The 25,849-nt window shown below is 49.2% G+C and overlaps 1 protein-coding gene across 2 annotated transcripts; it reads right to left on the bottom strand.

Moving 5' to 3' along the window:
* Positions 1-5,380: 5,380 nt before the first annotated feature.
* NLRC3 (NLR family CARD domain containing 3) lies at positions 5,381-25,057 on the bottom strand (the record flags this gene model as incomplete). 2 transcript variants are annotated; one of them, XM_081090097.1, is made up of 18 exons in its annotated part: positions 5,381-7,378; positions 7,917-8,000; positions 8,423-8,506; positions 9,482-9,565; positions 10,021-10,104; positions 12,156-12,239; positions 12,725-12,808; positions 13,406-13,489; positions 14,001-14,084; positions 14,774-14,857; positions 15,503-15,586; positions 16,303-16,386; positions 18,471-18,554; positions 19,012-19,095; positions 20,461-20,547; positions 21,756-23,505; positions 23,660-23,861; positions 25,031-25,057. In XM_081090097.1, 18 exons carry the CDS (start codon positions 25,055-25,057, stop codon positions 7,288-7,290), a joined length of 3,249 nt encoding a protein of 1,082 aa, XP_080946223.1. In that variant the 3' UTR covers positions 5,381-7,287. The 2 variants fall into 2 exon arrangements, with proteins under 2 accessions (XP_080946223.1, XP_080946224.1); XM_081090098.1 differs by lacking the exon at positions 25,031-25,057 and having other exon boundaries at positions 16,303-16,446; positions 23,660-23,858.
* Positions 25,058-25,849: the final 792 nt, after the last annotated feature.

Raw genomic sequence — 25,849 nt, 5'->3', positions numbered from 1 at the left:
GTTATTTTGTTTCTTTGCACTGATAAAAAATACTCGAGAAAAGTTCATAGTAACGTTACTGTGGCACATGTAAACTTTAGGGGACTGTGACAGTTAGTGCTATCACCTTTGCTTTTTACCATCTTTTTCTACATTTTATGTATGAGATTACCCCCTTTTTTAAACATTCAGCATTCGGTTAATTCATCAGTAATTTGAGATGTGCCATCTTTTTTTTTAATTAAATATATTTTTATTGATTTTCCCCTAAAGAGAAAGGGAAAGGGAAAGAGAGAGAAAAACATCAATGTTGAGAGAGAATCATTGATTGGCTGCCTCCATGCCTCCTATTGGGGATTAAGCCCACAACCCGGGCATGTGCTCCGACCAGGAATTGAACTGTGACCTCCTGGTTTTATAGGTCGATGCTCAACCACTGAGTTATGCCAGCTGGGTAAGAGGTGCCATTTTTTTAAAAAAAAATACTTTATTGATTTTTTACAGAGAGGAAGGGAGAGGGATAGAGAGTCAGAAACATTGATGGGAGAGAAACATCGATCAGCTGCCTCCTGCAGACCTCCCACAGGGGATGTGCCTGCAACCAAGGTACATGCCGTTGACCTGAATTGAACCTGGGACCCTTCAGTCCGCAGGCCAACGCTCTATCCACTGAGCCAAACTGGTTAGGGTGAGAGGTGCCATTTTTGAAACAATAAGCTAAATGGGAAATAGGTGTATTGGAAGCCTTGCTAACCACCTCAGGTGCCATGATCCCTAAGGTGCAAAAAAGTCACTGCATCTTTTTTTTTTTTTTTTTTTTTTTTTTTTATTGATTTCAGAGAGAAGGGAGAGGGAGAGAGAGAGAAACATCAGTGATGAGAGAAACATTGATTGGCTGCCTCCTGCACGCCCCCTACAGGGGATCGAGCCTCCAACCCGGACGTGTGTCCTTGACCAGAATCAAACCTGGGACATTTCAGTCCGCAGGCTGACGCTCTACCAATTGAACCAAACCAGCTAGGGAAAGTCACTGCATCTTCTTGGATGTTATAGCTTTGGTTCATCTGAGTCTGACCTGACTTAGATTTTGAAAAAAACTAAAAATGTGTTTCTATTTTCCGTATGTGATGCTTTCTTCTAATGGGCATTAGCTTGGGAGTCCTACCCAAGCTACTGATAAAATGTCCACAGATAGAGGTAATGACTGTAATGGGTGATTCATTCTTTCACTGCTTCTTGGTCATCCTTCATCCCTTGGTTAATTGAATTTGTACAGGCTCTCACTATGGTATGGCACTTTCTTCAGTAGCTTCTGTCAAGAAAGGAGTTACAAGTAGTCGATCATGTTATTAATGTATTTCTGTCACTGTTATGGATCCAGGAGTCAGATATGTGCAAATGCCTTATGACCTGGTGTCATTTGGTTTTAGTTATACAGCAGAGCAGACTCAGGCCCCACAGAAGCTCAAGCGATTAGGTCTCTGAAAAACTAGCACCTAGGTCAGGGGTGGGCAAACTTTTTGACTCGAGGGTTCTTAAACGGGACCCAGAAGAAGGAGCTGCGGCCATGTTTCCCGACATTGCCATGTTAACACTGCTTCTGGTGAAGGAGCGGAGGGGAGAACAAGAGAACCCTCTGCTCTTTCGGCTCCACGGGCTGCAGTTTGCCCACGGCTGACCTAGGTCATTGCTGTCAGCGGTGGGTTTTTGTTTTTAACTGTATAATTAAAGGATTTATTAAAATGCTTTAAAATATGTGTATTGACATAAAATATAAAGGAATTTTTTAAGTTCTCAATTTTTATTGGTAGTAGCCATTAAGAACAAAGTACGAAGACTTCCTCTAGGAAATCAGAAGAACTGTTTCTCTTTTAGCTGGGACAGGAAGAAATAAATGCAAGATATCTTTCACTAGCATTTTAAATGGTAATAATATCAGTACCAAACATCTGAAAGGAAGATGTGTCTCTTTGGTTAGCAACATCTACACTAATAAAAGACAAACATGCAAATTGACCGTACCTTCACTACGTCTTAAGCCACACCCACCAGCCAATCAGAGTGACTATATGCAAATTAACCCAACCAAGATGGTGGCCGGCAGCCACGGAACTGGAGCAAGCAGGAGGCTTGGTTGCCCCAATGATGGAGGAAGCCAAGCTGCCGGGGCAGCTCTCAGCTCCACTTAAAGCAACAAAGTTTCAATTATAGAAGGTAAATAAACCCCAGATACCTGCTTTCAGCTGGCCGTGGCCACAGAGCTGGAGTGAGTAGGAGGCTTGATTGCTCCTTCCTCTGCTGGCTGTAGCCTCCATAAAAGGCAACAAAGTTTCAATTATAGAAGGTAAATAAATCCCAGAATAAAAAAGAAAAAAAGTAGAGGCTGGGAGCTTCCGTCGCCGAGGTGGCTTGGCCAGCCTGAAAATGGCCCTCAGCCCCTCACCCAGGCTGGCCAGGCACCCCAGTGGGGACCCCCACCTTAAAGGGGGTGCAAGCAGCCTGAAAACAGCCATCAGCCCCTCACCCAGGCTGGCCAGGCACCCCAGTGGGGACCCCCACCTTAAAGGGGGTGCAAGCAGCCTGAAAACAGCCATCAGCCCCTCACCCAGGCTGGCCAGGCACCCAAGCGGGACCCCCACCCTGATCTGGGACACCCTTCAGGGCAAACCAGCCGGCCCCCACCCATGCACCAGGCCTCTATCCTATATAATAAAAGGATAATATGCAAACTGACCCTAACAGCAGAACGACTGGGAATGCTTGGTCACTATGACACACACCACCAGGGGGCAGATGCTCAATGCAGGAGCTGCCCCCTGGTGGTCAGTGTGCTCCCACAGAGGGAGCCATGCTCAGCCACAAGCAGGCTGATGGCTGCCAGTACAGCAGTGGTGGTGGGAGCTTCTCCCGCCTTCTCAGCAGCGCTAAGGATGTCCGACTGCAGCTTAGGCCTGCTCCCCGCTGGCAAGTGGACATCCCCCGAGGGCTGCCGGGCTGCCAGAGGGATGTCTGACTGCCATTTTAGGCCCAATCTCCCAGGGAGCGGGCCTAAGCCAGCAGGTGGACATCCCCTGAGGGGTCCCAGTCTGTGAGAGGGCACAGGCCAGGCTGAGGGATGCTCCCCAAGTGCACAAATTTTTGTGCACTGGGCCTCTAGTACTACATAAATATCACAGCTGTTAGATTAGCCCAGGGGAGCTCTTGGGTGCTGGACTCCAGGACTGGTTGAATTGGAAGGGAACTAAAAGGTCTGCCTCCTACCCAGAACAGAAGTCCTTTCAATAAGGATGTGACTGGAGCGGAAAACAAAGGGTTCAAGAAGGTGTGTCATTAGGGGAAAATGGAATAACCAGTGTGTCTGTGAGAGATAGTATTCAGATTTTACACTTCTCTTGGACAGTTTGGAAAAGAATTAAGCAATAGTGACATAGAAAATTCATTAAATTTAAAAAATAATACAACTGTTAATTCTAGAAAGAACAATGACATAGGAAGAAAATGGCTTAGCAGTGATCCATACTAATAAAGTCATAAGATAAACACTAAATAATGATTCAACCCCAAATCATACTATAACTATGTTGGAAGGAGGAAGAAAAAGTGGGGGCATAAGGTGATGTATGTACAAGTGCCATTCCCATAATAGAAAGTCAATAGATACTCTCTAAAATGATTAAGCAATAAATAGTGGACTTTGGAAATTAGGAAATCAGGGACTTCAGCCAGGAGAAGTGAGATAGCAGGAGAGGTTGGATTTTAAAGCCAACACAGTGAGTACTGATGACTGTTCAGAAAGCGATGATCATAGTGAAAAGAGAAGACAGAGCTGGGCGAGAAAAGCAAGGTCAAAGAACATTTTGGAGGACTGCGCACAAGGAATTGTTTTAGGAATCAGTGTCGGACTATTAATCATTTGTACAATTTAGAGGCTTTTGATTCTGGATTTTATTTTGTTTTCTGTTTGTATGTATGTGAGGGAAACATGTTTTTTAGCTGAAAGAAACTAGCTTGTGAAATGGGAGGAGTTGAATCAGAGAGAGAAAAATTTGTGCAGCGAAGTCTACATTAGGAGCCATTCTGCTTAAATTCATACTTTATATTGAAAACATACCTACTAGAAAGCCAGTTGTGTAGAAGCTACTATTTGGGCTAAGAAGCCTAAGTTTGATTTCACAATTTTTTACACCTGGATTTCTATAGTGTTTTCTTGACTTGGGCATTAGGTAGAGTACCTGTAATATTGAGGCATTTCCTCAGAAGATGGGCCAAAGTAACCCTAGAATGAAGGATGGCTGACTCTGGCTAACAAAGCTTAAAAGCAAATTTTGAAAGGATCCAGGTGTTTCTAAGTAATTGTGCACCAGAATAAAGCTCAAGAATATTTTAAGAAATATAAAACCAGCACCTAGAAAGATAAAATCACAATTTCTCGTGTTCAATAAAAATATTACCAGGCATGAAGACACTGCGGCTCCAAAGGCAGCCAGATATCCTCGGAAGAGCACCCTGAGGAGAAACAGGCTTGACCGCTATGTCGTCATCAAGTTCTTACTATGGAGCCAATCATGAAGGAGATTGAAGACGACAATACACTGTGTTCACTGTGGACATCAATGTCAGCAAGCACCAGATCCAACAGGCTGTGAAGAGGCTCTATGACATTGACGTGCCAAGGTCAACACCTGATTAGGCCTGATGGAGGGAAGAAGGCATATGTTTGACTGGCTCCTGACTTTGGGTGTTGCCAACAAAATTGAGATCACCTAAACTGAGTCCAGCTCCCTAATCCTATATAATAAAAGTCTAATATGCAAATCGACCAAACAGCAGAATGACCAGTGGAACGACCAGTCGCTATGACATGCACTGACCACCAGGGGGCAGATGCTCAATGCAGGAGCTGCCCCCAGCCTACAGGCCCCAGGCCAGCCAAGGCAGGTGCCAGCAGGGGCCCCTGATCACCCCACCAGTTGTCCCACAGATTGGCTCTGATCGCCAGCCAGGCCTAGGGACTCTACCCATGCATGAATTTCATGCATTAGGCCTCTAGTTCTAAATATAAATTTTTTTTTCACTGTAAAAAAATTATCAGGCATAATGAGAAAAAATCAAGAAATAACCCATAAATGATAGCTGATAGAATTAGTAGAAAAGAACATTCTTAACAGTTATAACTATATTCCGTATATTCAGGTGGTAGAGGAAAGTATGTATATTAAGGACAGACACGGAAAATATAAAGTAAGCCTCAAACAGAACTTCCAGAGAGTAACAAAATGAGATGAAACCAAACAAACTGAGATTAAGAGCAGTCAGACACTGCAGAAGAAAACATTACTGATCCTGAAGACATAGCAATAGGAACTGTCCAGAATGAAAAACAGGACATCCCACTGTGCTAGTATCAATTTATTGCCTCAGCTCCAAATTCACCTTTTGGCCTGCTCTGTTGTAACCGTGCCATTTTTTGTAATATCTCTCCTTTATCAGCCAGCAAGATGTTAAGTGTTGCCAGTAGAGGGTGCTTGAGAGACTTTGGAGAAAGTCGGGGCTTTCCTTCCAATTATAGTGTGGCTTGCTCTTGAAGTCCATGAAGAGCACTCTTTTTCTCCCCTGCTTCGGCCCCTGAAGTTTCTCTAGAACTAGGTTCCTGCATAGCACAGTTTGCTTCAACATTTAGCTACTGCAACTCTTGTTCTGATGAGTTAGTTCTCAATTCAGCCAGAAACAGTGCAAACCAAAAAACAGTATATAACATCTTGAAAGTACTGAAAGAAAAAACTGTCAATACCCAGCAAAAATATCTTTTTAAAAGAGTAATCCAATAAATACTACACATGACCCATGTTCCAATGTCCCCAGTTTCCAAATAATGTTCTTTATGGCTGGCTTTTCCCCCTCCAGTCTAGGATCCAGTCAAAGATCTTAAGTTATTATGTCTCTTGAATCTCCTTCAATTTAAAACAGTCCCAAGTCTTTTTTATTTTTCATGACATTGACTTTTTTTAAGAAGTCAGGCTATTTTTTTTCTTTTTTTGCAGAATGCTCCTCAATTCTGATTTTGTCGGATTATTCCTTCGTGACTAGATTCAGGTAAACCTTTTTGGCAAAAATACTACATCAGCAATATGTCCTTCTCAGTGCATCACATCAGGGCCCCTGATGTCCATTTGTCCCATTATTGGTGACATTAAATTTAATCGCTTTGTTAAGGCAACATTTGTAAAATTTCTGTAAGATACCTTTTAGATAACTCTTTGTGGATGATGTTTTGAGACTATGTGACTATCTTCTTCCTCAATTAGCTTTCATCCAGGGTTTTAGTATCCATTGATTCTTGCCTGAATACTCATTTTTAAAGAAGCAGTAGGAATAATAGTGCTTCCTGTCCAAATTTTAAAATGATAATTACTTTATAATCTTTGTAAGCATTTCCCTTGGTTATTTAATTGATTTCCCTTGGTTATTTAATCCATTTGGGATCTTTTCCTTTCAGTACAGACAGACCTCTGAGGGAATCTATGCCACATGGAAACTCAGCTTGCCTTGCCTTCAGAGGGAAGGTCGTCAGAGTAATAATAATTATGGGAAGCCCAATAATAATAACATTAAGAATAACATTATTGAACGTGCTATAGATAACTCGTGTGCCAGACTCCAAATAACATATGTCTCCATGCCTGTGAGAGGTTTTGTGATGGATTTAAAAAATGGCAAAAACTTTGGGAAAGTTTATTTTTCTGTCTCCAGAATTCCATAATTAAAGCCTTTATTTCTCTTTTTTAAAACTCCACATTTTTTCCATATGTCTCTAAGGATCATACTCCTAAAACTTTCTTCTTGAGAAAAGAAAGATCCTCTCTGTCAACAATGCCAAATTGGTACTCAGTTCACTGGAATATGGCAACTCATTTCCACTCCCTTTTAACCAGATGAGTGGGAAAAGGTAGTAATAATTTTTTAAAAGTTGGGGGCACATGAAGACCTCAAGGTATGAATAAGCTCAGGCCAGCTTCTTACTTGCTGAGCTTTAAGGTGTAAGTCCTGGGTCCCTCAGTGGAAGACCCTTTCCTCTGTCCCAGACCAGTGTCCATCTCACCCCTGCCTAGACTGACCCTGGACCAGAAGAGGTGCTCCTGACCTCCTTTGGCAGCACCCTTCCTGCCTCTGCAGTTTACCAGCTCTGGTGCGGGTCAGCATCATTCCCAGATAACAGGAAATCACCCTGGAAAACGGTCTTTTTGTTTGAAGCCTTCCAGCTGCATCTCTGCCCATCCTCCTGCCAGGTCCACCAGGAACTTGCTTTGCTCACATTTCAACTGTGCATGAGGGAGCATTTGTCTTGATAGTTTCCGAGATCATTCTGGCACCTGATTCCCCAATGTGATTTCCCTGGAGACTAGAGAAAGATTCAGACAAATTGAGAAATTGGCTGAAGGGCTAGAGCAGTGGTTCTTAACCTTCCTAATGCCGCAACCCTTTAATACAGTTCCTCATGTTGTGGTGACCCCCAATTTCATTGTTACAAATTGAACATAATTAAAGCATAGTGATTAATCACAAAAACAATATGTAATTATATATGTGTTTTCTGAAGGTCTTAGGCAACCCCTGTGAAAGGGTCATTCGACCCCCAAAGGGGTCGCGACCCACAGGTTGAGAACCGCTGGGCTAGAGGCTACAGTTTCTCTTTAGTAAAGAGCAGAAGGTCAGTACATAAGATGCAGAGCTCTGGGTGAAACCCTTGTGCTTCCAGGATCTCTCCCATGGATAAGGCTCTGAATGGCTTTCTTTTATATTGAGTTTTTCCCCAGAGCTGCTGAGGGGCCTGGGAGTCCGCTGGCTCTGAAAATGAGGCAGAAGGTAGGGCCTGACCTGGGAACAGTTCTAAGGGTGAGAATGGCAGGAAAGGGCAGAGACTGCCGAACCCCACTCACTTGATATGCTGGATCCCGTGGTTTCCAGACAGTGCGGTGGCAATGCATATCATCCCATCCATCCCCAAGGAATTCTCTTGAAGACTAGGCAGAGAAAAGATGGAGGCACCAGAGTGAGCCAGTCAGGGCAGAACACACCTCTGAAAGCAGCACTGCATTATCCTGTGGGATAGTTCTGGCACTGGTTTCTCCACAGGTGCCATAGCAACAGCAAGGTGGGCGTTTAATCCTGAGATGAGTTTATAAGGAGCCAGGTTGTACCATCTTAGTGCCATGGAGAGTATAAGACCAAAAATGCTGATGCTAAGTGATTTACCTCTGACCTATGCTAGGCAAAATGACCAAACTCGTCCATAATATAGACTATAGCAACCAGAACAGTCTGAACTATTTCTATTCAGAAGGAAGCAGCTACAGAGGAAATCAAGAGCATCTTATCCCCTGGGGAGGTCCCAGCATAGAAGTCCTCTGCTCTGGGGTGCAGATAGGACTCAGCAACCACTCACTTGAGTCTTCGGAGGCTTGAGTTGACCTTCAGAGCATTTGCCAGGGCTTTGGCTCCAGCCACCCCAATGGCGTTTCCTCTTAAACTGTTAAAAAAAAAAAAAAAAGACAATGGCCCTGGCCAGTGTGCTCAATAGTTAGAGCATTGGCCTGTGCACTGAAGGGGTGTAGGTTTGATTCCCCATCAAGGGGCACGTACATGGGTTGCAGGTTCATCCCGGCCCCAGTTGGAGCACATGTGGGAGGCAACCAATCGATGTGTCTCTTTCACATCAATGTTTCTCCCTCTCTCTCACCTCTCTCCCTTTTCCCACTCCCTCCCACTTTCTAAAAATCAATGGGGAGGGGAGGAGGGAGATATCCTTGGGTGAGGGTTTAAAAATAAAGAAAAGACAGGCAGTGTAAGGCACCGTGATAGCTGAGAGGTGAAAATGCTATTTCTTCAGGTGAGTATGGGCGACTGGTGAGAGGCAGTGTGGACTCCGCAACCATGGGGAGTTAGGTTGCTCCTTCCTTACTCTCAAGCCAAAACGGAGTTTGGCTTTGGGGAGCAAGCAGGACACACAGGAGGGGTGAGCCAGCCCAACCTGGGTGGTGTGTTGGTGCCTTCATTCTCCTTTTACATTCCCAAGGAAGAGCTGGGCTGACAGGAGAGGCAGCGCTCCATCCAGCAGTCCCTGTCTGCTTAGCATCACAGAACCCCGGGAGCAGGGGTGACCTGGACATGCACGAAAGCCCCACAGAGCTTGAGGCCGCAAACTCCTGGATCTCAAAGACCAAGATCAGTGGACACAGCCCACCCCAGGGACCCCTAAAGAAGATCTTGGGACATGTTCAGCCCGGGCAAGACCAAGAAAAGCAGGTACTCAAGGAGGCCCAACAATAGTGACTCCCAGGGAGAAGGGTGAAGGAGGAATGGGGAAGCTGGGCGTGCTTGATATTTAATTGCTTTGTGAATTTCTTACAAATTGATATTTTTTTTCTCCTCCATATCTATTCATTTGAATCAACAGTTTGTTTTCTTTGGGCAAGAGACTTTGGCCAGAGGCTGGAATACTTACTCGAGAATCTCCAAGGTTCTGTTCACAGCCAGGGCCTCCCCCAGTGCCTGAGCCCCCGGCGCACCAATGGAGGCCACCTGGAGACTAAGGGGAGATGCTGTCAACGTAGTCAGGCCAGACAGGCTGGGCTCTCCGGCCCTCATCGCTGCCCGGGGCCCAGCTTCCATTCACAGGCACCCTCATTTTCACCACCCTTGACTTAGGGTCGAAAATGACAAAATAGCACTAAAAATTGGCTGTGGTCTGTCCAAAGGATACTGCATATCCTCCCTGCACTGCTTGTGCTTGGGACATATCTAGGTACTATGGATACAGGAAGTAGAGGTAGTCTCCTGGAGAGTTTGCAGAACACTGCCTATACCCCTAAATCTTGTTACAACTGCAGGAGCAAGAATGCGCTGGGCATCCCTTCTCCTGCCTGGTTGCTGATACTAGGAAAATCAAACCCAGCTTCCTAGACTGGGAAACAAAAAATGTTTTCCATATGAAAGGATGGTGAAGGGCTGGCTTCCTGGACTGCTGTGCGCGTCAGGACTTACTAGAGAGCAGTGAGGGCTGTGTTTGCCTTCAGCGCACTGGCCACTGCACAGGCGCCTTCGTCCCCGATGGCGTTCTCCTGTAAACTGAACACAGAGAGTGAGCCTGGGCCAGCTCTCTAGCATGACGTGCTGAGCTTGGACCTTCTACCTAATTCAGACCACACACATTGTAGACTATACTCCCAGGGTCACCCCATGGCCTCCTAATTAACATGCAGAGGGACCTGGCGTCTGGACCATCAGAAGCAAACAAGAAAAGGAACACATGGAAGCATTGCCAACAAATGCGTGAGATAAAGTGTGCTTTTCGAAGCCAATTAGAACACTGAAGGCCCTCTGTCCCCAGGCCATTCTTGCTAGCTGCAGTAATAATTTAACAGATGCTTGCGTGTACAGTGTGCACTAGCAAGGCCAATTCTGCCTTTTTGGAACTCAGGTGAGGAGACATGATTAAATGAGCAGTCACTATAGGCTAAGAGCAGGCTGCCGTGTGGTCCCAGAGGCTGCCAAGAGAAATAGGTCGAAACCAGTGGTTCTCAACCTTCTGGCCCTTTAAATACAGTTCCTCATGTTGTGACCCAACCATAACATTATTTTCGTTGCTACTTCATAACTGTCATGTTGCTACTGTTATGAATCGTAATGTAAATATCTGATATGCAGGATGGTCTTAGGCGACCCCTGTGAACGGGTCGTTTGACCCCCAAAGGGGTCGCGACCCACAGATTGAGAACCGCTGGTCTAAACCAAAACCCAAAGGATAAGAGATGGGGAGGGGGCCTAGCATATCTAAAGAACCCAACGACATTGAGTCAAGTCTCTCGAGAGTGAAACAAGGCTGAGGAAACAGTAAGGAAGTAGATGTTTGGGGGCCCTAGAAGCCATGCTAAAGGTTGGACTTCACTCTGCAGGCCCCGGGCAGCCATTGAAACATCTCACCAGGACAGGGACAGATTTGCATTTTGAAAAGATCCTGGCTAGCCATGGATGGACTGGGTGTGGAGGCTGCTGCAGTGATGCAGGTGAGTGATGCTGGTGCCTGGACGTGGCCATGGGGGTGGGACACTGGGAAGAGAATCGACAGGACTTGGAAATGAATCAGTAGGACTTGGAAAAGGGCAAGGGTGATGTTTCTACTTTTCACAGTTGGTTGGCTGGTTCTAGTCATAAGATGGGGAACCAAGAAGCAGGCTTGTGGGGGGGATCATTCAGGCAATCTAAAGTACCACTGAGACACCCAAAGGGAGGTGCGGAATGGGCAGTAGATACACGGGTCTGGAGCTCCGGAGAGAGAGGTCTGCGATATAGCTGTGGGGCCATAAGGACTTGAAAGTCTGGGAGAGGAGGAGAGCTTCCAGAAGAGAGAGAGCACCTTCAAGGGAAGGTGGCCTGGGACAGAACCCTGAGGAACACAAGTATTTCAGAGTCAAACAGAACTAGCCAGAGATGGGATATCCTGGAAGCTGAGAGAGAAGTAGTCAGCGTCAAAAGGAGATGAAACTCAAAAGGTTACCATTTGACCCAGCAATTCCATTCCCAGGTGTATACACAAGAGGACTGAAAGCATACACAGAAACATCTACATGGATGTTCACAGCAGCATTATTCATAATAACCAAAACGTGGAAACAACCCAAATGTCCAGCAACAGATGAAAGTCTTATCCATACAGTGAAATACTATTCAGCCATGAAAAGGAATGAAGTGCTGACACATATGCCACAATGTGGATGAATCTTGAAAACATATTAAATGAAAGTTGCCAGTCATGAAAGACCACATATTGTATCATTTCACTTATAGAAATGTCACGAATAGGTAAATCCATAGAGAGAATAAATTAGTGGCTGCCCGGGATAGGGCAGAAGGGGAAGTGACCACTGATGGACCTGGGTTTTCTTAGAGGGTGATAGAAATGTTCTAAATTTAGTTGTTGTGTTGCACAACTGTGAATAGACTAGAAACCAGAGAATTATATACCTCAATAAAGCTATTATATATTTTTTAAAGCAGATGAGGATGGAAACATGCCTGCTGGCCTTAGGACAGAGGAGGCTGTGTGCTGAGGGCGTGATCCCTGTGCTTGGTGGGCCCTGAGGCTTCAGATGCCCCTGCCCCGTGGAATCCCCACTTACTCGAGGCTGATCAGGCTCTTGTTGAACTGTAGTGCTTGTCCCAGGGCCTTGGCGGCGCCGGCCTGGATGAAGTTCCACTGCAGGCTAGGCAGACACGGAGCACATGACTACGTGGCCCAAGGCAGAGTCCAGGAGGTCCTGAGCTCCAGAAAGAGCGGGCTTCTCCCAGGAGAATCTGACGCCAGGGGATGGAGTCCCTGCGGGGTGTGTTCTAGAGGGACCGCTGATGGGCAGAGCTCCTGCAACCTTTCTCAGCCTTAGTCCCAAGGAGTCAACATTTACTCTCTGGTTAGGGGTGGGTACAGGGACAGGCTCAAATAAAGACTCCAGATGGTCCCTGCTGTGGTTACCCACCTCCAACCCCATTGGTCTCTCCGTGGAACAATCTCGGAAGTAGAGCAGGGGGCAGGGCTGGTGGCCCTGCAAGTGACCACCTGCAGCCTGCTGGAGGCCCCAGAGACCATGTGGGAGATCCCCAGAGCTGGACTTGGTCTCCTGCATCAACTGGTTTGGGGGAGCCCTGCAGCTCTGGGCAGGGGACGGGGTAGGTAGGGGCCCCGAGGACTCACTGAAGGGACATGAGGGTGTGGTTTTCTCTCACTGCCATTGCGATGGCCTGGGCACCCTGGTCATGGAGGAGGTTGGCTGTCAGGCTGGGAGGAGAGGAACAGGGGCAAGTGAGCAGAAGCCGACCATGATGTCCCCTGTCCTTGCTCCCCAGGGAATCCAGACCACCCTCCCCCAACCCAAGGACTGCATCGTGCCCACTAGGATAGCCTAGCTCACGCCTATGGAGCACTTGCATGTGCCAGGCACGTGCCCTGGACTGTTGTAACAAATCTGACACCCCCAGGGGGAGTGGGCCCAAGCTCAGCTCAGTGAGGTTCCATGACAGGTCACGCACCAGGAGGTGGCAGAGGACTCACTCCTGATTCCTGTACTGTGCTGCCCCCATGACATGGCCCCTTCCACATGCTCGTCCATAGCAAAGGGCCGAGGGCCAGAGAGTTGCCACTACTTCATCCTCATGTAATTTATGACAGGACCGTGGGGGACTTGTGTCTGAGTCGCCACCAGGGGTCAGGTCTCCTGGATACCTCCTCCCAGCCAGGTCCTTCTTCAACCTTTCATAATGGCAAGAGTGACCAGGGCCTGGCCCATCAGTCTCTGGGCTTTGCATAGGTGGGGCCCTGGCATAAAGGAGCCTTAGGAAGCACAGCCCTACCCGCCCACCCCGCCCCCTCACGTACTCCAGGTTCTTCAGGGTGCTGTTGGTGCAGAGAGCTCGAGCCAGTTCCTGGGCTCCCTCTGGGCTGATGGAGTTTTCTCGAAGGCTGAAGAAAGAGAAGACCCTGAGCTGCTGACCAGGCAGATGAGGCCTCTGGGGGAGACAAGCCCAGGTGTTCAGGCTTTTAGAACCAGAGAAACCTCATGTGGGACCCGGACTTCCTGAGCGAGCATGTGGTGTGTGCCTCCAGCGAGCCCAGGTTCTGGTGGCTAGGCAGCCAAGTGTCTCCCCTTTAGGACCTACCAGTAGGACAGTCTAGGAGGAAGAGGATAAGACAGTGGGACCTCAGAGCTGTGAGGGGCAAGCATGGGTGCTTGGGTGCCTAAAGGATGTGTATATGGGCAGGGAGCAGCAGAGCTGGCCAGCTGGGGGCCACCGCTGCCCCTGCCCTCCCAAGAGCAAGGTAGAGTGCAGGATGCCAGCCCCAGAACCAAGCTGCCCAACCAGAGGTCGTCACGGGGGTAATGTGGGCTTCCCAGCTCCAGCCTTTTCTTCCAAGTCCCTTTGGACCCCCTGACCAAAGGGATACCTGGTTGGAGAGGGAGCCTGGGACTTACTTGAGGCTGAGGAGGGCTCGGTTGGCGCAGAGGGCCCCCATCAGCGCTGCCACTCCGGTGTCACTGATGGAATTGCTCTGCAGGCTGAAGACAGAAGAGAGGGCACATTTGGCGTGGCTGTCTCAGGACTCGGAGGGAGCCATCAGTCCAGCTGAAACACTGAGCTCGACAGGGAGTTGGGGGACACCTGAGGCAGGTGCCACACCACATTGTTTTTTTTTCATCATCCCTCTTTCCTCTCTCATCCCTCACAGTCCAGCCCCAGCTAGGTCAGGGCAGGTGGGTATAGCACAACCAGCCCCAGAGTTTGACTCTGCTTTGGTTTTGGTGGCTCCAAATGGCCTCAGAGATGGGGCATGCACTGTGTCTGCAGCCCCCAGGGCACAGTTGAGTCTCCCCAATGTGGGAGCATTGCCAAGCTCCCCCCCACCCCAAGGCCACTGCGGCTGACCCTTTCTTTAGCTACCTGCACTAACTTCTAAAGGGCTTTCAGTGCTTGTTGTCACCCTGAAAACACCAACCCCTACTGTCCAGGGAAGTGGAGCTGGTGTGGTAGGGTGAAACAGGTGGGGTAGGCATGGAGGGAAAGACACTGAGATCATAGCATGCCCAGGGTTGGGGGTTGGTTGGGTTCTGGCAGGGAAGTGGCCCTGACTGACAGCCCTCCTCCAGGACCCACCCACCTACTGGATAGGAAACCTGAGGGGGACGAGGGGGGAAGGGAGTTCCCCTCTGCCCACAGCCACCCCTGGAGGGTGGTCAGGCAGACTCACTCCAGACTCTCCAGGCCCTGGTTCACCTTCAGGGCCTCAGCCAGGGCCTTGGCACCTCCATCGCCAATGCTGTTACTGGAGAACCTGTAAGAGACGGGACACTGGTGAGCCGGCCTCCTGGAGCAGCTGGGCAGGGTGGGGCCCAGAGATCAGGGTCTAGGAGGGGCTGTCTCTGTTGTCTCAAGGTGCCAGTACAGTCTCTCCTGCTTGAGGCTGGTTGGCCAGTGGCCTCTGGAAGTGACCTCCTGCTGCTTGTAAGAGATGAAGGTAGCAAAGTCCTTGTCTCCCTGGCAGGGGACTAGGGGCCAGGAGGCAAGACCAACTCTTTAATGAGAGGTGTTTGTGATATGTTATGTGAAGGTGGCTAGGAAATGCCATTTTCTTTTGCTGGCTGAGAAGGCAGTACATGTGAGCCTGAGACAGTTGTGGCTCACTCAGTCTGTGAATCTGGATCTCCATTCTCCTGGTCAGTGAGAATGCTTTGGGGTCCAAAGCCAGTTGTTCTGCACCTACATCCACTCACACACTTACCCATTCATCCATCCACCCATCCATCCACTCAACTACCAGTTCATCCATCCACCCATCCATCCATCCATCCACCCATCCATCCATCCATCCATCCATCCATCCATCCATCCATCCATCCCCATGCTCACAAATATTTATGATAAGCTGGGCATTGCGTTAGACACTGAGGATACCAATTGGCCTTTCTGCATTTCTCACATGAGCTCCTTCAGACTCCTGTTCTGCTTCAGGGCATCTGCCATGTGCTGGGCTCCCATGGGCCCGATGGTATTCTTCTGCAGGCTGTGAGAGAGGAGAGGGGTCCTTTAGCAAAGCTGGTCCCAGCTATTCCCAGGCCAAGAATACTCTGACTCAAGATGAGAGGTCAGAGACAACGGAGTGCTGAGTGCCAGTCATCTCTTTGAAATGTACACATCAAGGAAGATAGCACAGACTCCAAGTTGTAAGAGCCTTCTTGTCATGAAGATATAAAGTTTTAACTTTCCTTTGGCTAAAGGCAGTTAACAAACACAGATGGCTATCCCAAATACCAGGCTAATTTAGGATAAACTGTGTGTGACAAACGCTGCTGTCCAGTTCTCTTACTTGAGGACAAGTTGTTTATCTTGGAAACATGTATGTAGTGGGTTGTGTCTGTTGGCTATGGAAAAGGACGTGGTTTATTTCTGTCTTTGCAATCTCATCAGCAGATTGCCTATGATGTACATTACAGTCCAGTTGAGTGTTTATTCAAATAATAAAGCTGTTTTGTTCTTCCTCACATTTGTAGAGAGGGTTTTCTGGATTGGCGGGAGGTTTTATTTTTAATTTTTTTGCCCAGCACCTGTTCTCTGGAAAAGCAATGGACGTCAAGTTTTCCAGGGGCCATCCAGACAGGTCAGAAAGCCTCAGGGCCTTGCCCATCCATCCCTCCTTGCAAAACACAGGCAGAGAGGTCCTTGGAGGAGAAGATGAGAGAGTACAAAGGAGACTTTCTGATGGCCAGCATGTCTACTCACTGCATCACGGAGAGCGTCCGGTTGGCTGCCAAAGCCTCAGCCATGAATTTGGCACCATCGTCCCTGATCCTGTTACTCTGGAGGCTGTGGAGGCAAGGAAGAGGCATGTCACCAATGGAGCACACAAAGGCACCCAATGGTGGTCTGAATCCCACCACAGTGTCACCAATGCTCAAGGGAGGGCAGCAGCTAAGCTCAGTGACAAGGGGCTTTAACCACTCTATGCCCTCAATGCACACCACACAGGAACTGGGCAACAGTTGGCCTTCCCCTCTGCTGCTCTGGACTTGGGTTTCCCTCTGGGTCTCTAAGCACTAGCCTGCTGACTGGGGACAAGTTGCCCATGGTATCTGGATAACAATAGCTAGGTCATCGGTAATCCCAATTACAGCTAAAAGTCATAGCACCCAAGGGTTGGCGAGGATGTAGAGAAATCAGAACCCTCATCCACTGCTGGGGGGAATGTAAGATGGTGTGGCCACTGTAGAAAACAGACTTGTGGTTCCTCAAAAGGTTAAACATAGAGTTACCATGTGACCAGCAGATTCTAGTCCTAGGCATCTACCCAATAGAATTAAAAACAGTTATTCAAATACTGTTCACAAATGTGTACAGCACCATTATTTACATGGCCAAAAGTTGAAAACAACCCAAATGTCCATTAACTGATGAATATTATTTGGCCAGAAAATGGAATGAACTACTGATACATGCTAAAATGTGGATGAACCTTGAAAACATCTTAAGTGAAAGAAGACAGACATAAAAGGTCTTATTGTATGCTTCCATTTATATTAAATATCCAGAATAGACAAATCCATTGCGCAGAAAGCAGATTGGTGGTTGTTGAAGGGAGGGGAGAATGGGAAGTGACTGCTAATGGGCACAGGGTCTTCTTTTGGGGTGCTGAAAATATTTTAGAACTAGATAGAGGTGACAGTTGCACAATTGTGAATGTATTACGTGCCATTGAACTGCACACTTCAAAATGGTGAATTTTGTGGGAACCTCACCTCAATATAAGAAAATGAAAACAGGGAGAGGTAGCCGCCATGGTAAGGAGAGACATGGGTCAGGCGACCACACAGCCAGAATAAAGATAAATGAAGAATTCAAAAGTAAAGAAAATGAAGCTTCTCCTAAGAAAATAGAAGAGACATAAAGTTGCCTGGTGAAAAGAACATGGATTAGCCATGATCAAAACAAGAGCAGCTGAATCAACTCAGACGCCCACCGAAATGCTATCTTCATTAAACTAATAAAAAATAGGTTCCCCCCTGGCCGATGTTGCTAAGTGGTTGCATCGGGCTGCACTCCAAAGGGGTGCTGGTTTGAGTCTGGATCAAGGGCATGTACCTGGGTTGCAGGTTAGCTCCTTGTCCCGAGTTGGGGCATATGCAGGAGGCAACCGGTTGATGTGTCTCACTCACATCGATGTTTCTCTCCCTCCCTCCCTTCTGCTCTCTCTGAAAAGCAATGAGAAAAAATATCCTCAGGTGAGGATTAACAACAACAAAAAAGGTTTCCGATGTGGAATTGTTACTCAGAAGATCTACTATACAAGGTGTTTACACTGAAATTGGTCCCTAGGAAAAACGTTCTTATAGAAAATAAGCCGTATTGTGATGCACCAACTGAGAAGCAATGAATTCTTAGGATAAATTCAAGTCTTATCATTTTTAATTTTAGAATTTATAACTGAAGCATAAACAAACAAACAAATAAATAAAAACAAAATGGTGGTACACATTCAACTTAGGATGGATACAACCATTGGCTCCTAAAAGGAGCATAGCAAACCACACCAAACTATAAGAATCTTCTGAAAGATGGGCTTTCAATGTCTTGGAAAACATCTCAGGGGGACATTCTGGCACCATGATCTTGGGGATTTCTCATTCAATGGAGGACAAGAGGTTTTCCTCATAGATTATTTTGCTCCTCCACCTCTACATATCTCTACCCTTCTCCTCTATTCCTTGCTCAGGCCATAAACACAAGCACAATAACCAGGGAGGAGCTGGAACTTGGAAACTTGCTTAGGATACAAGATCCTGTGGTACCCACTGGGTGGGAGCTGGTGTCTGATGCCCACATTTTCAATCACCTCCTACTCCATAGGTGGCACCTGAAGGGAAAGTTTTCAAGGGTAAGCAGGTAACACGTACCTCAGAGAGGCCAGGGTGCGATTAATCTTCAGAGCATCTGCCAACGCCTTGGCCCCTTGAGGTCCAATAGAGTTACAGCGGAGGCTGGCGGAAGAGAGAAACAACCATTCCCTTTCATCCAGTGCCCAGGGAGGGAAGAAGGAGCAGAAGTTACAGTGACCTTTAAATCTATGCTTCTTGAACAGAATGTATCAGGGTTTAGGATTTCATGTTTGGTGCAAGTGGGACAGAGATGTTTATGTAGGCAAACAAGGAAGGAGTTTCTGAAGGTGCCCCATGTGATGGGCAGAAGAAAATAGGATCCGATACACTAGTGGACTTGAGCCAAGGACGGAGAGGAGAATGATAACTCCAAGTTCAGGCCTGAAATTTTGGTGCTTCCTGGGCGAGTCTGAATAGCTGAGCAGGAGCTGTGACATTGTTTGCTCAGCTATTCTTCCAGTCCACCCATGGGAGAGACTAGTCAAGGGGACTTCACAACATGTCTCACAAGTGCTCCCTGTCCCTATGGGGAAAGACTGGCCTTTGGTGGTGTACTTACTCTAGAGAAGTCAGACTTCTGTTGACAAGGAGGGATCTGGCCAGAGCTTTGGCCCCCTTGTTACTGATCTGGTTCTCAGCCAAGCTGCCCAAGGAGAGGGAGAAGAGTGGTTATGGCAAGTCTATAAATATCAGCTCCAGGCTCGTGATCCAAACCCCTCAGCCTCACCAGCATCATCAGGGCCAGGACAGAGGCAGAGATCAGGTGAGCCCTGGAACAGAATGCCAGGCCCACAAAAGCCTCTGAGCCAAGCAAGGTAGGACTAGAGTAGGCAGACAGACCTGCACACTGGCAAAGGGTCCCAGGGAAGTTTGATCAGAATTTAGCACAACAACTGCTACATAGCACAGGAATGAGGGTAGGCGGTTACAGAAGTCTACAGCATGGACCCCAGATAGTGGTGTGCTAGAAAACTGGCTCTCAGGAAAAACCAAAATACAAAAACACTGATTTGTAACATTGGCCAATTTCCATGGTGTAAATACTCCCACCACGGCCAATTTCAAGCACTCACAGCTCTGATGAACTGATTTTACCCTCCTTAGGCACAGAGGTGTCTGTACGAGAGCACACGGAGCCTACTACTCTAACCCCTGTCCTCAATAATTGTTTTGCTCCCGACTCATTCCACGTTTTTATTTCCTCAGATATAAATTATTTCAGAACCCAAAGCCTTGTGTGAGAATCAAAAATTATTCTTGGGTCCTGTTCTCCAAACCCATCTCCCTAATTCTCTGAAAGCTGCCCTTAGGTCATGGAATCATTTCAAGTACAAACAAGAGTGTTACTCAAACTTGGAAATTATTACAGGAGAGATTTTATAAGCACATAGATCTGTCCTGCAGTCAGCATATAAACTTAAATTACATTAAAGATGCAATGTTTAAATTTTTAAATCTTTTTTTATTGATTTGTAAGAAAGAGAAGAAGGGAGAGAGAGAGAGAGAGAGAGAGAGAGAGAGAGAGAGAGAGAGAGAGAGAGAAGAGAGAGATTTGTTTTTCCACTTATTTATGCATTCATTGGTTTATTCTTGTATATGCCCTGACTGTGGATTGAACACACAACCTTGGCATGTCAGGACAACCAGGCTCTAACGTTTTTTAATTTAAATTTTTTAAAAAATTATGTTTTATTTAAAGATAGAATCCTGTGCCCAGAACACTATTTGAGGGCAAACTGTGAGAAGATTGGGCCTTGTGCCATGTCAGTGCACATAGTGTTTGGAGAAACAGCCTCTGCCCCTCACCCTATCCTTCCCCTCTTCTTACAGATGAGCACCTGAGCCCTGGAACTCTCTGGAATGGGCGGAAACAAGCTGCAGCATGCTTCAGACGCCTCTCTTTGAAAGTACCACCAGCTAGTTGAGCAGAAAGGAGGATGGGGAAGGAGCCCTCAGAACCAGAGAGACAGGTGGGTGCCCTGGGCGGAGTCTCCTGGGTCAGCGTTACCTGATTCTCTGAATGCGACAGTCCTTTCCACTCAGCACACTGCCCAGCAGCTCCATCACGGGGTCCTGGAACTGGTTGGTGTCCAGCCTGGTCGGGAGGAACAGCCATTGTGAGTGGTACCACCTCCCATGGGCAGGGTGGATGAAGTCCCTGGCTAGCACAGGAAGGCAGGAGGGGGCACTAAGCTCAGACACCCAGGCTCGGATCCCCCGCCCCCCGTCTCTCCATTCCACTGTGGCTCCCACCACATGGCCCAGAGACCTAGGACAGCACACCCACCGAGCTCGCAGCTTTCCTACGAAGGTGAACTGGGAGGCTCAGGAGCATGAGCCCTGGGGTTTCTGTCCGTGTGCATCTGGGAGATGCTTGCTGCTAGTTCTCCTCCTTCTGAGGACATGGAAGCTGCTCTCAGGTCCCGAATGGCCTTGGCCCTGGTGCCCTTCCCTCAGCCCCTATTAAGGTCCCGAGCAGTGGACAGAAGATGGCCTGAGGGCGGAGAGTGTGGGTGTGGCTTCTGTCAGCACTGGGATGGTTCACAGGGTGTTATGGGTTGAATAGTGACTCCCCAAAAGCTGTGTTGGCATTCTAACCCCCCAGTGGCTCAAGAGTGTGACCTGATTTGGAAATAGGGCCGTGGCAGACGTAATTAGAGAAGATGAGGTCACACTGGAGTGAGGTGGGCCTGTCATCCCATAGGACTAATGTCCTTACAAACGAGGAAAGCCCTATGTCGGTGGTTCTCAACCTTCTGGCCCTTTAAATACAGTTCCTCATGTTGTGACCCAACCATAACATTATTTTCGTTGCTACTTCATAACTGTAATGTTGCCACTGTTATGAATCGTAATGTAAATATCTGATATGCAGGATGGTCTTAGGCGACCCCTGTGAAAGGGTCGTTCGACCACCAAAGGGGTCGCGACCCACAGGTTGAGAACCGCTGCCCTATGTGAAGCAGACACGGAGAAGGTAGCCATGTGGCCACAGAGGCGGAGATTGGAGTGATGGATGTACAAGCCAAGGGTAGCCAGCAACACCACAAGCTACAGAGGCAGGAAGGATCTTCCCCTGAAGGTATCAGAGGGAGCACAGCCCTGCCAACACCTTGAATTTGGACTCGGCCGCCAGAACTGTGAGAGAAAACGTTTCTATTGCTTTAAGCCACCCAGTCTGTGGACCTCTGTTACAGCAGCCCCCAAACACTGACGCAGAGGCTGCTGGTGGAGGGGAAGTACTTTCAGGGCCCCTCCTCTCTCCTCCGCCAACACCCCTGCACACACCACCCTGGTACCCACCTCAGGCTCCAGCAGTAGAGCAGCTGGGGCAACAGGCTCTGGAGGACACCCTGACTGAGGCTCAGGGACAGGTTGGCCTCCTGGGCGCAGGCATCTGACACCTGCAGAAGGTAGGCCAGGGCAGCCCGGTGCGGGGGGCTGGTCAGCCTGGCCAGGTGCCCGCTCTCCATGGCCTCCTCCACACTGCGGGCCAGCTCTGTGTGCTGCAGCTCGTGCAAGCAGTGCAGCACATTGACTGCCCGGGCACAGACCACCGTGCTGGACTGTAGGCTGCCCTGCAGGAGCTGGGCCACCTGCACCCGGGAGCCCTGCTGCTCGCCCAGGGCCAACAGGGAGCCCGCCAGTAGGTCATTGACCCTTGGAGACAAGAGGCCGCAGAGGAAGCGAAGGAACACATCCAGCCGTCCGTCCTCAGCCTGCATGGCCCGCTGGGCCGCGCTCCTGAAATGCGTGAGGAAGCCCAGCCGAGGCCAGGACACACCGCCCTCCGTGAAGAGGTCGAAGATGGCCCTCTTGGACGCGCTGTAGTAGTACGCAGCCCCCAGGAACTCCTGCAGAGACAAGTGGGTGAAGCAGTAGGCTGCCGAGGAGGCCAGGGTCTCCTCCCGCTGCAGGAAGTAGCTGCACACAGTGCTCTGCAGCAGAGCAAGGTCCACGCCAAACACCTTCAGGTCCGGCTCATAGAACACGTACTTCTTCTTGACCAGCCCATGGAAAGCCAGCCGGCCCAGCGTCCCCACCATCCTGCGGCCACCGTGGGCCAGCTGCTCAATGCGAGGGCTCACCTTGCCCTTTTCCTGCCCCTCCCCGCCCAGGGCCATCCGGAAGTACCAAGAGTAGAGCTCGCACAGGGTCCTTGGAGGCCACAGCTCTGTGTCCTGGGGCCCCTGCCTGTGGCGGCACAAGTGGCCCAGGGCTAACCCCGCCAGCCGGCAGAAGGCCGGGACGGTGCACATCAGGTACAGGGCCCTGTGGGCCCGAACCTGGCTCAGGACCCAGTCCAAGAGGACCTGGTCCTCGGGGAACATCTGCTCCAGACACACTTTGATCTCCTCTTCATTAAAGCCCCGGATCTCAGTCATCCGGTCCACCAGGCCCCCTGGGATCTGGCCAGCTGCGCTGGGACGGGAGGTGACCCAGACAGAAACTTCCGGGAAGAGGTTGCCCCGGATGATGTTGGTGATCAGGTGGTCCACCTGTATCTCCTTCTTGGGGTCTGTGCAGGCCACGGTGTTGGAGAAGTCCAGAGGAGTCTTACACTCATCCAGGCCGTCCAGGATAAGGAGCACTTTGGCCAGGGCTGCCACTTCCAGGCCAGACTCCCCGACGTGTGGAAAGATGGAGCGAATGAGTCTGTCTGCGGACAGCTTTTCATGGGTGTTGAGATCCCGGAACGTCAAAGGCAGCACCAGGGAGAAGTCCTTGCCAATCTGCCCCCGGGCCCAGAGGCAGACAAAGTGCCTCACCAGGGTGGTCTTGCCCACACCAGCCACCCCAATGGTGATGGAGATGCGGGGAGGGATGGACACCCGAGACAGAGGCAGGAAGAGCCTGTTCAGGGCGATGGTCCTGGCTGAGCGCCAGGCCCCACGTGTGGCCTCCACCTGCGTGAAGTCGTGTTCCCTCAGCTGCAAGTCCATCAGGCCTTCCACTAGCAGGAGGTTGGTTAGCCTGGGTGAGGGGCCATCCAGCTCCAGGCTGCCTCCTGCCCTGCTCAGAAGGGCCTCTTGGTGTCTCTGTATCCGCGAGTCTGTGGATGGAGGTCAGAGCTCAGGGTTGGGGAGGGCGGGTGTAAAGAAGGAAAGTGGCGAGGCAGGGGCAGGAGGTAGAATCAGGTGGGGGGGAGGGGAGGGATGAAAGGAGAGGAGGGGAAAAGGCTTAGGGACACCCCTCCATCTGCCTACCATTGCCATGAGGCCCCCGTGGAGAGTCAGGTGTCCTGTCAGGGGTCTGTGGGGCCTGGGAGCCCTGACAGCCTTTCCCGGACAGCAGGTCCATGAGGGCTTTCACCTGCTCTGCCGGGGAGCCAGCACCATGGCCCTGGCCAGCCTCCCCGCCCATCCGCATCTCCTGCTTCCTCATGGAGTCCAGGATTGCTGCCAGGAGCTGTGAAGAGAAAGCCTGAACCTGCTGCCTGCTGTCTCCCTGCCCAGCGGCCGGGGACAGGTAAGGAGCCTCCAAGGATGTGTGGGGACTCACCCTTTGGGGACCCACCCTTTCTCCTCTCCCAGCTAGTGGCCCACAGTCTGACCTCAAGGAGGAGGTTGGAGGGGCTGGTTGTTCCTGGATGCTGAGAATCGTTCCTAATGCCACAGGCATTGATCAGATGCAGGGGACCAAATGGATAAGAACCCAGGCCCAAGCTCGAGCGTGAGCTCCGCCACTTACTGGTTGTGTGACCCTGGGCAGGCTGCCTGAGCCCTCTGTGCCGGGGTGTCATTTGTAACCTGGAAACGGCAATGCGGTTATGAGTAGGTCCACTCACAAGAAGGGAAGAATGAAAGAAGCCAATCTGGAAAGGCTACATACTGTATGACTTCCACTCTGTATTATTCTGGAAAAGGCAAAACGATGGAAACAGTGAAAAGATCAATGGTTGCCAGGGGCTTGGGGTGAGGAGGGAGGGACGAGTGGGTGGAGCACAGAGAATTTTTAGGGCAGCGAATCTACTCTGAGTGAGATACTACGGTGGTGGGTTCACGTCATTATACATTTGTCCAAGCGCAGGGAATGCACAGCACCAAGAGTGAACCCTCATGTAACCCATGGACTCGGGGTGATAATGATGTGCCAGTGTAGGTTCACCTGCTGTGAGAAGTGCCACTCTGGTGGGGATGTCCACAGTGGGGGAGGGTCACATAGGGGGCAGGGGGTATATGCAAATCTCTGTACTTAATCTTTCTCTCAGTTTGTCTGTAAACCTAAAACTGCCCTAATAACGAAAGTCTAGTGATTAAAAAAGAAACAAAGAAAAAATGGAGGAGTCTAAAGAGAAGGGAAATTTGGTTCTCAGAGTAGCTACGTTTCTTACTCTGTTTCCTGGGGTCTCCTGGAAGAGCAGGGGCTCCTGACCCACAGGCAGCACTGTTTCTGCTGGGGATAGTGACCCAGAGGTGCTAAGAGGCAAACCATGTCTGAGTCCCACCCACTCACATTCCTTTTCCTCGGTGTATCTGCCCCCCACCTCCCATCTCCCACCCCCCTGCATATCCCTCCCTCAGCTAAGATAGATACTTGAGGACCCAGAGCCACCTCCATCTCACCCCTCTTCTCACCTGTAGTGGGCAGGATGTCCAGCCCATGGCCCACCCACGGCAGCTCCTCCAGTAGGGCCTTAGGAACTCAGGGGGTGGGGGTTGGTCATCCCTCCTCCATGGGTCTAGAAGAGAAAACAGGACTCAGGGCTGGGCAGAAGCCACACCTACTGCTTTGGGTGTAGCAGCTCATTAAACCAGGTCCAACTATGCGTTCCAGCCCTGTGTTCTCTGGGCCTCAATGTTATTCACTTAAAAGGAGGATTTGTTGCCTACAGCCCCAAGACCCCAGCGCACTCCCCAACCTTGAATTTGCATTGGGGTTCCAGGCATTTTAACTCAGGATGAACCTTTTCACCTGGAAAATGCTAAACAAAGTGTAGCAACAAGGAAAATAGCATTTCCCAGCCATTTGGTTCATAGTGGTGTTGGAGAGTTGAGTGTAACCAATTTGAGGTAGATGAACTAATCTGGGAACATTAGAAATAGGCCAGGGCTAGGCCACTCATACTTCTGAGTCCTTCTGGCTGTTCTCACTCGTTTATACTTCTAAATGTCAAAACTAAAGGGGGAAAAAGACAGATGAGATTTTGATTGAAGTCACGTTAATGTGGGTATTGTTGAGGGCTTTCTTTAGATCCTCTAGTAAAACTATGTTTTTTCTTATCGAAATTGCCACATCAATTGGTTGCCCACTGCATGTAGGGCAGGAATTGAGCCTTGACTGGAATCAAACCTGGGACCCTTCAGTCTGAGGGCTGACACTCTAACCACTGAGCCAAACCACCTAGGGCTCTTATAAACACTTATAAACTCTTTTGATTTAAAATCTAGTTAGTC

The sequence above is a fragment of the Myotis nattereri genome (assembly GCF_964212035.1).
Source record: "Myotis nattereri genome assembly, chromosome: 4".
NCBI classification, from domain to species: domain Eukaryota; kingdom Metazoa; phylum Chordata; class Mammalia; order Chiroptera; family Vespertilionidae; genus Myotis; species Myotis nattereri.
The sequence above is the reverse complement of the archived record's forward strand: the minus strand, read 5'-3'. Positions and strand labels throughout refer to the sequence as shown.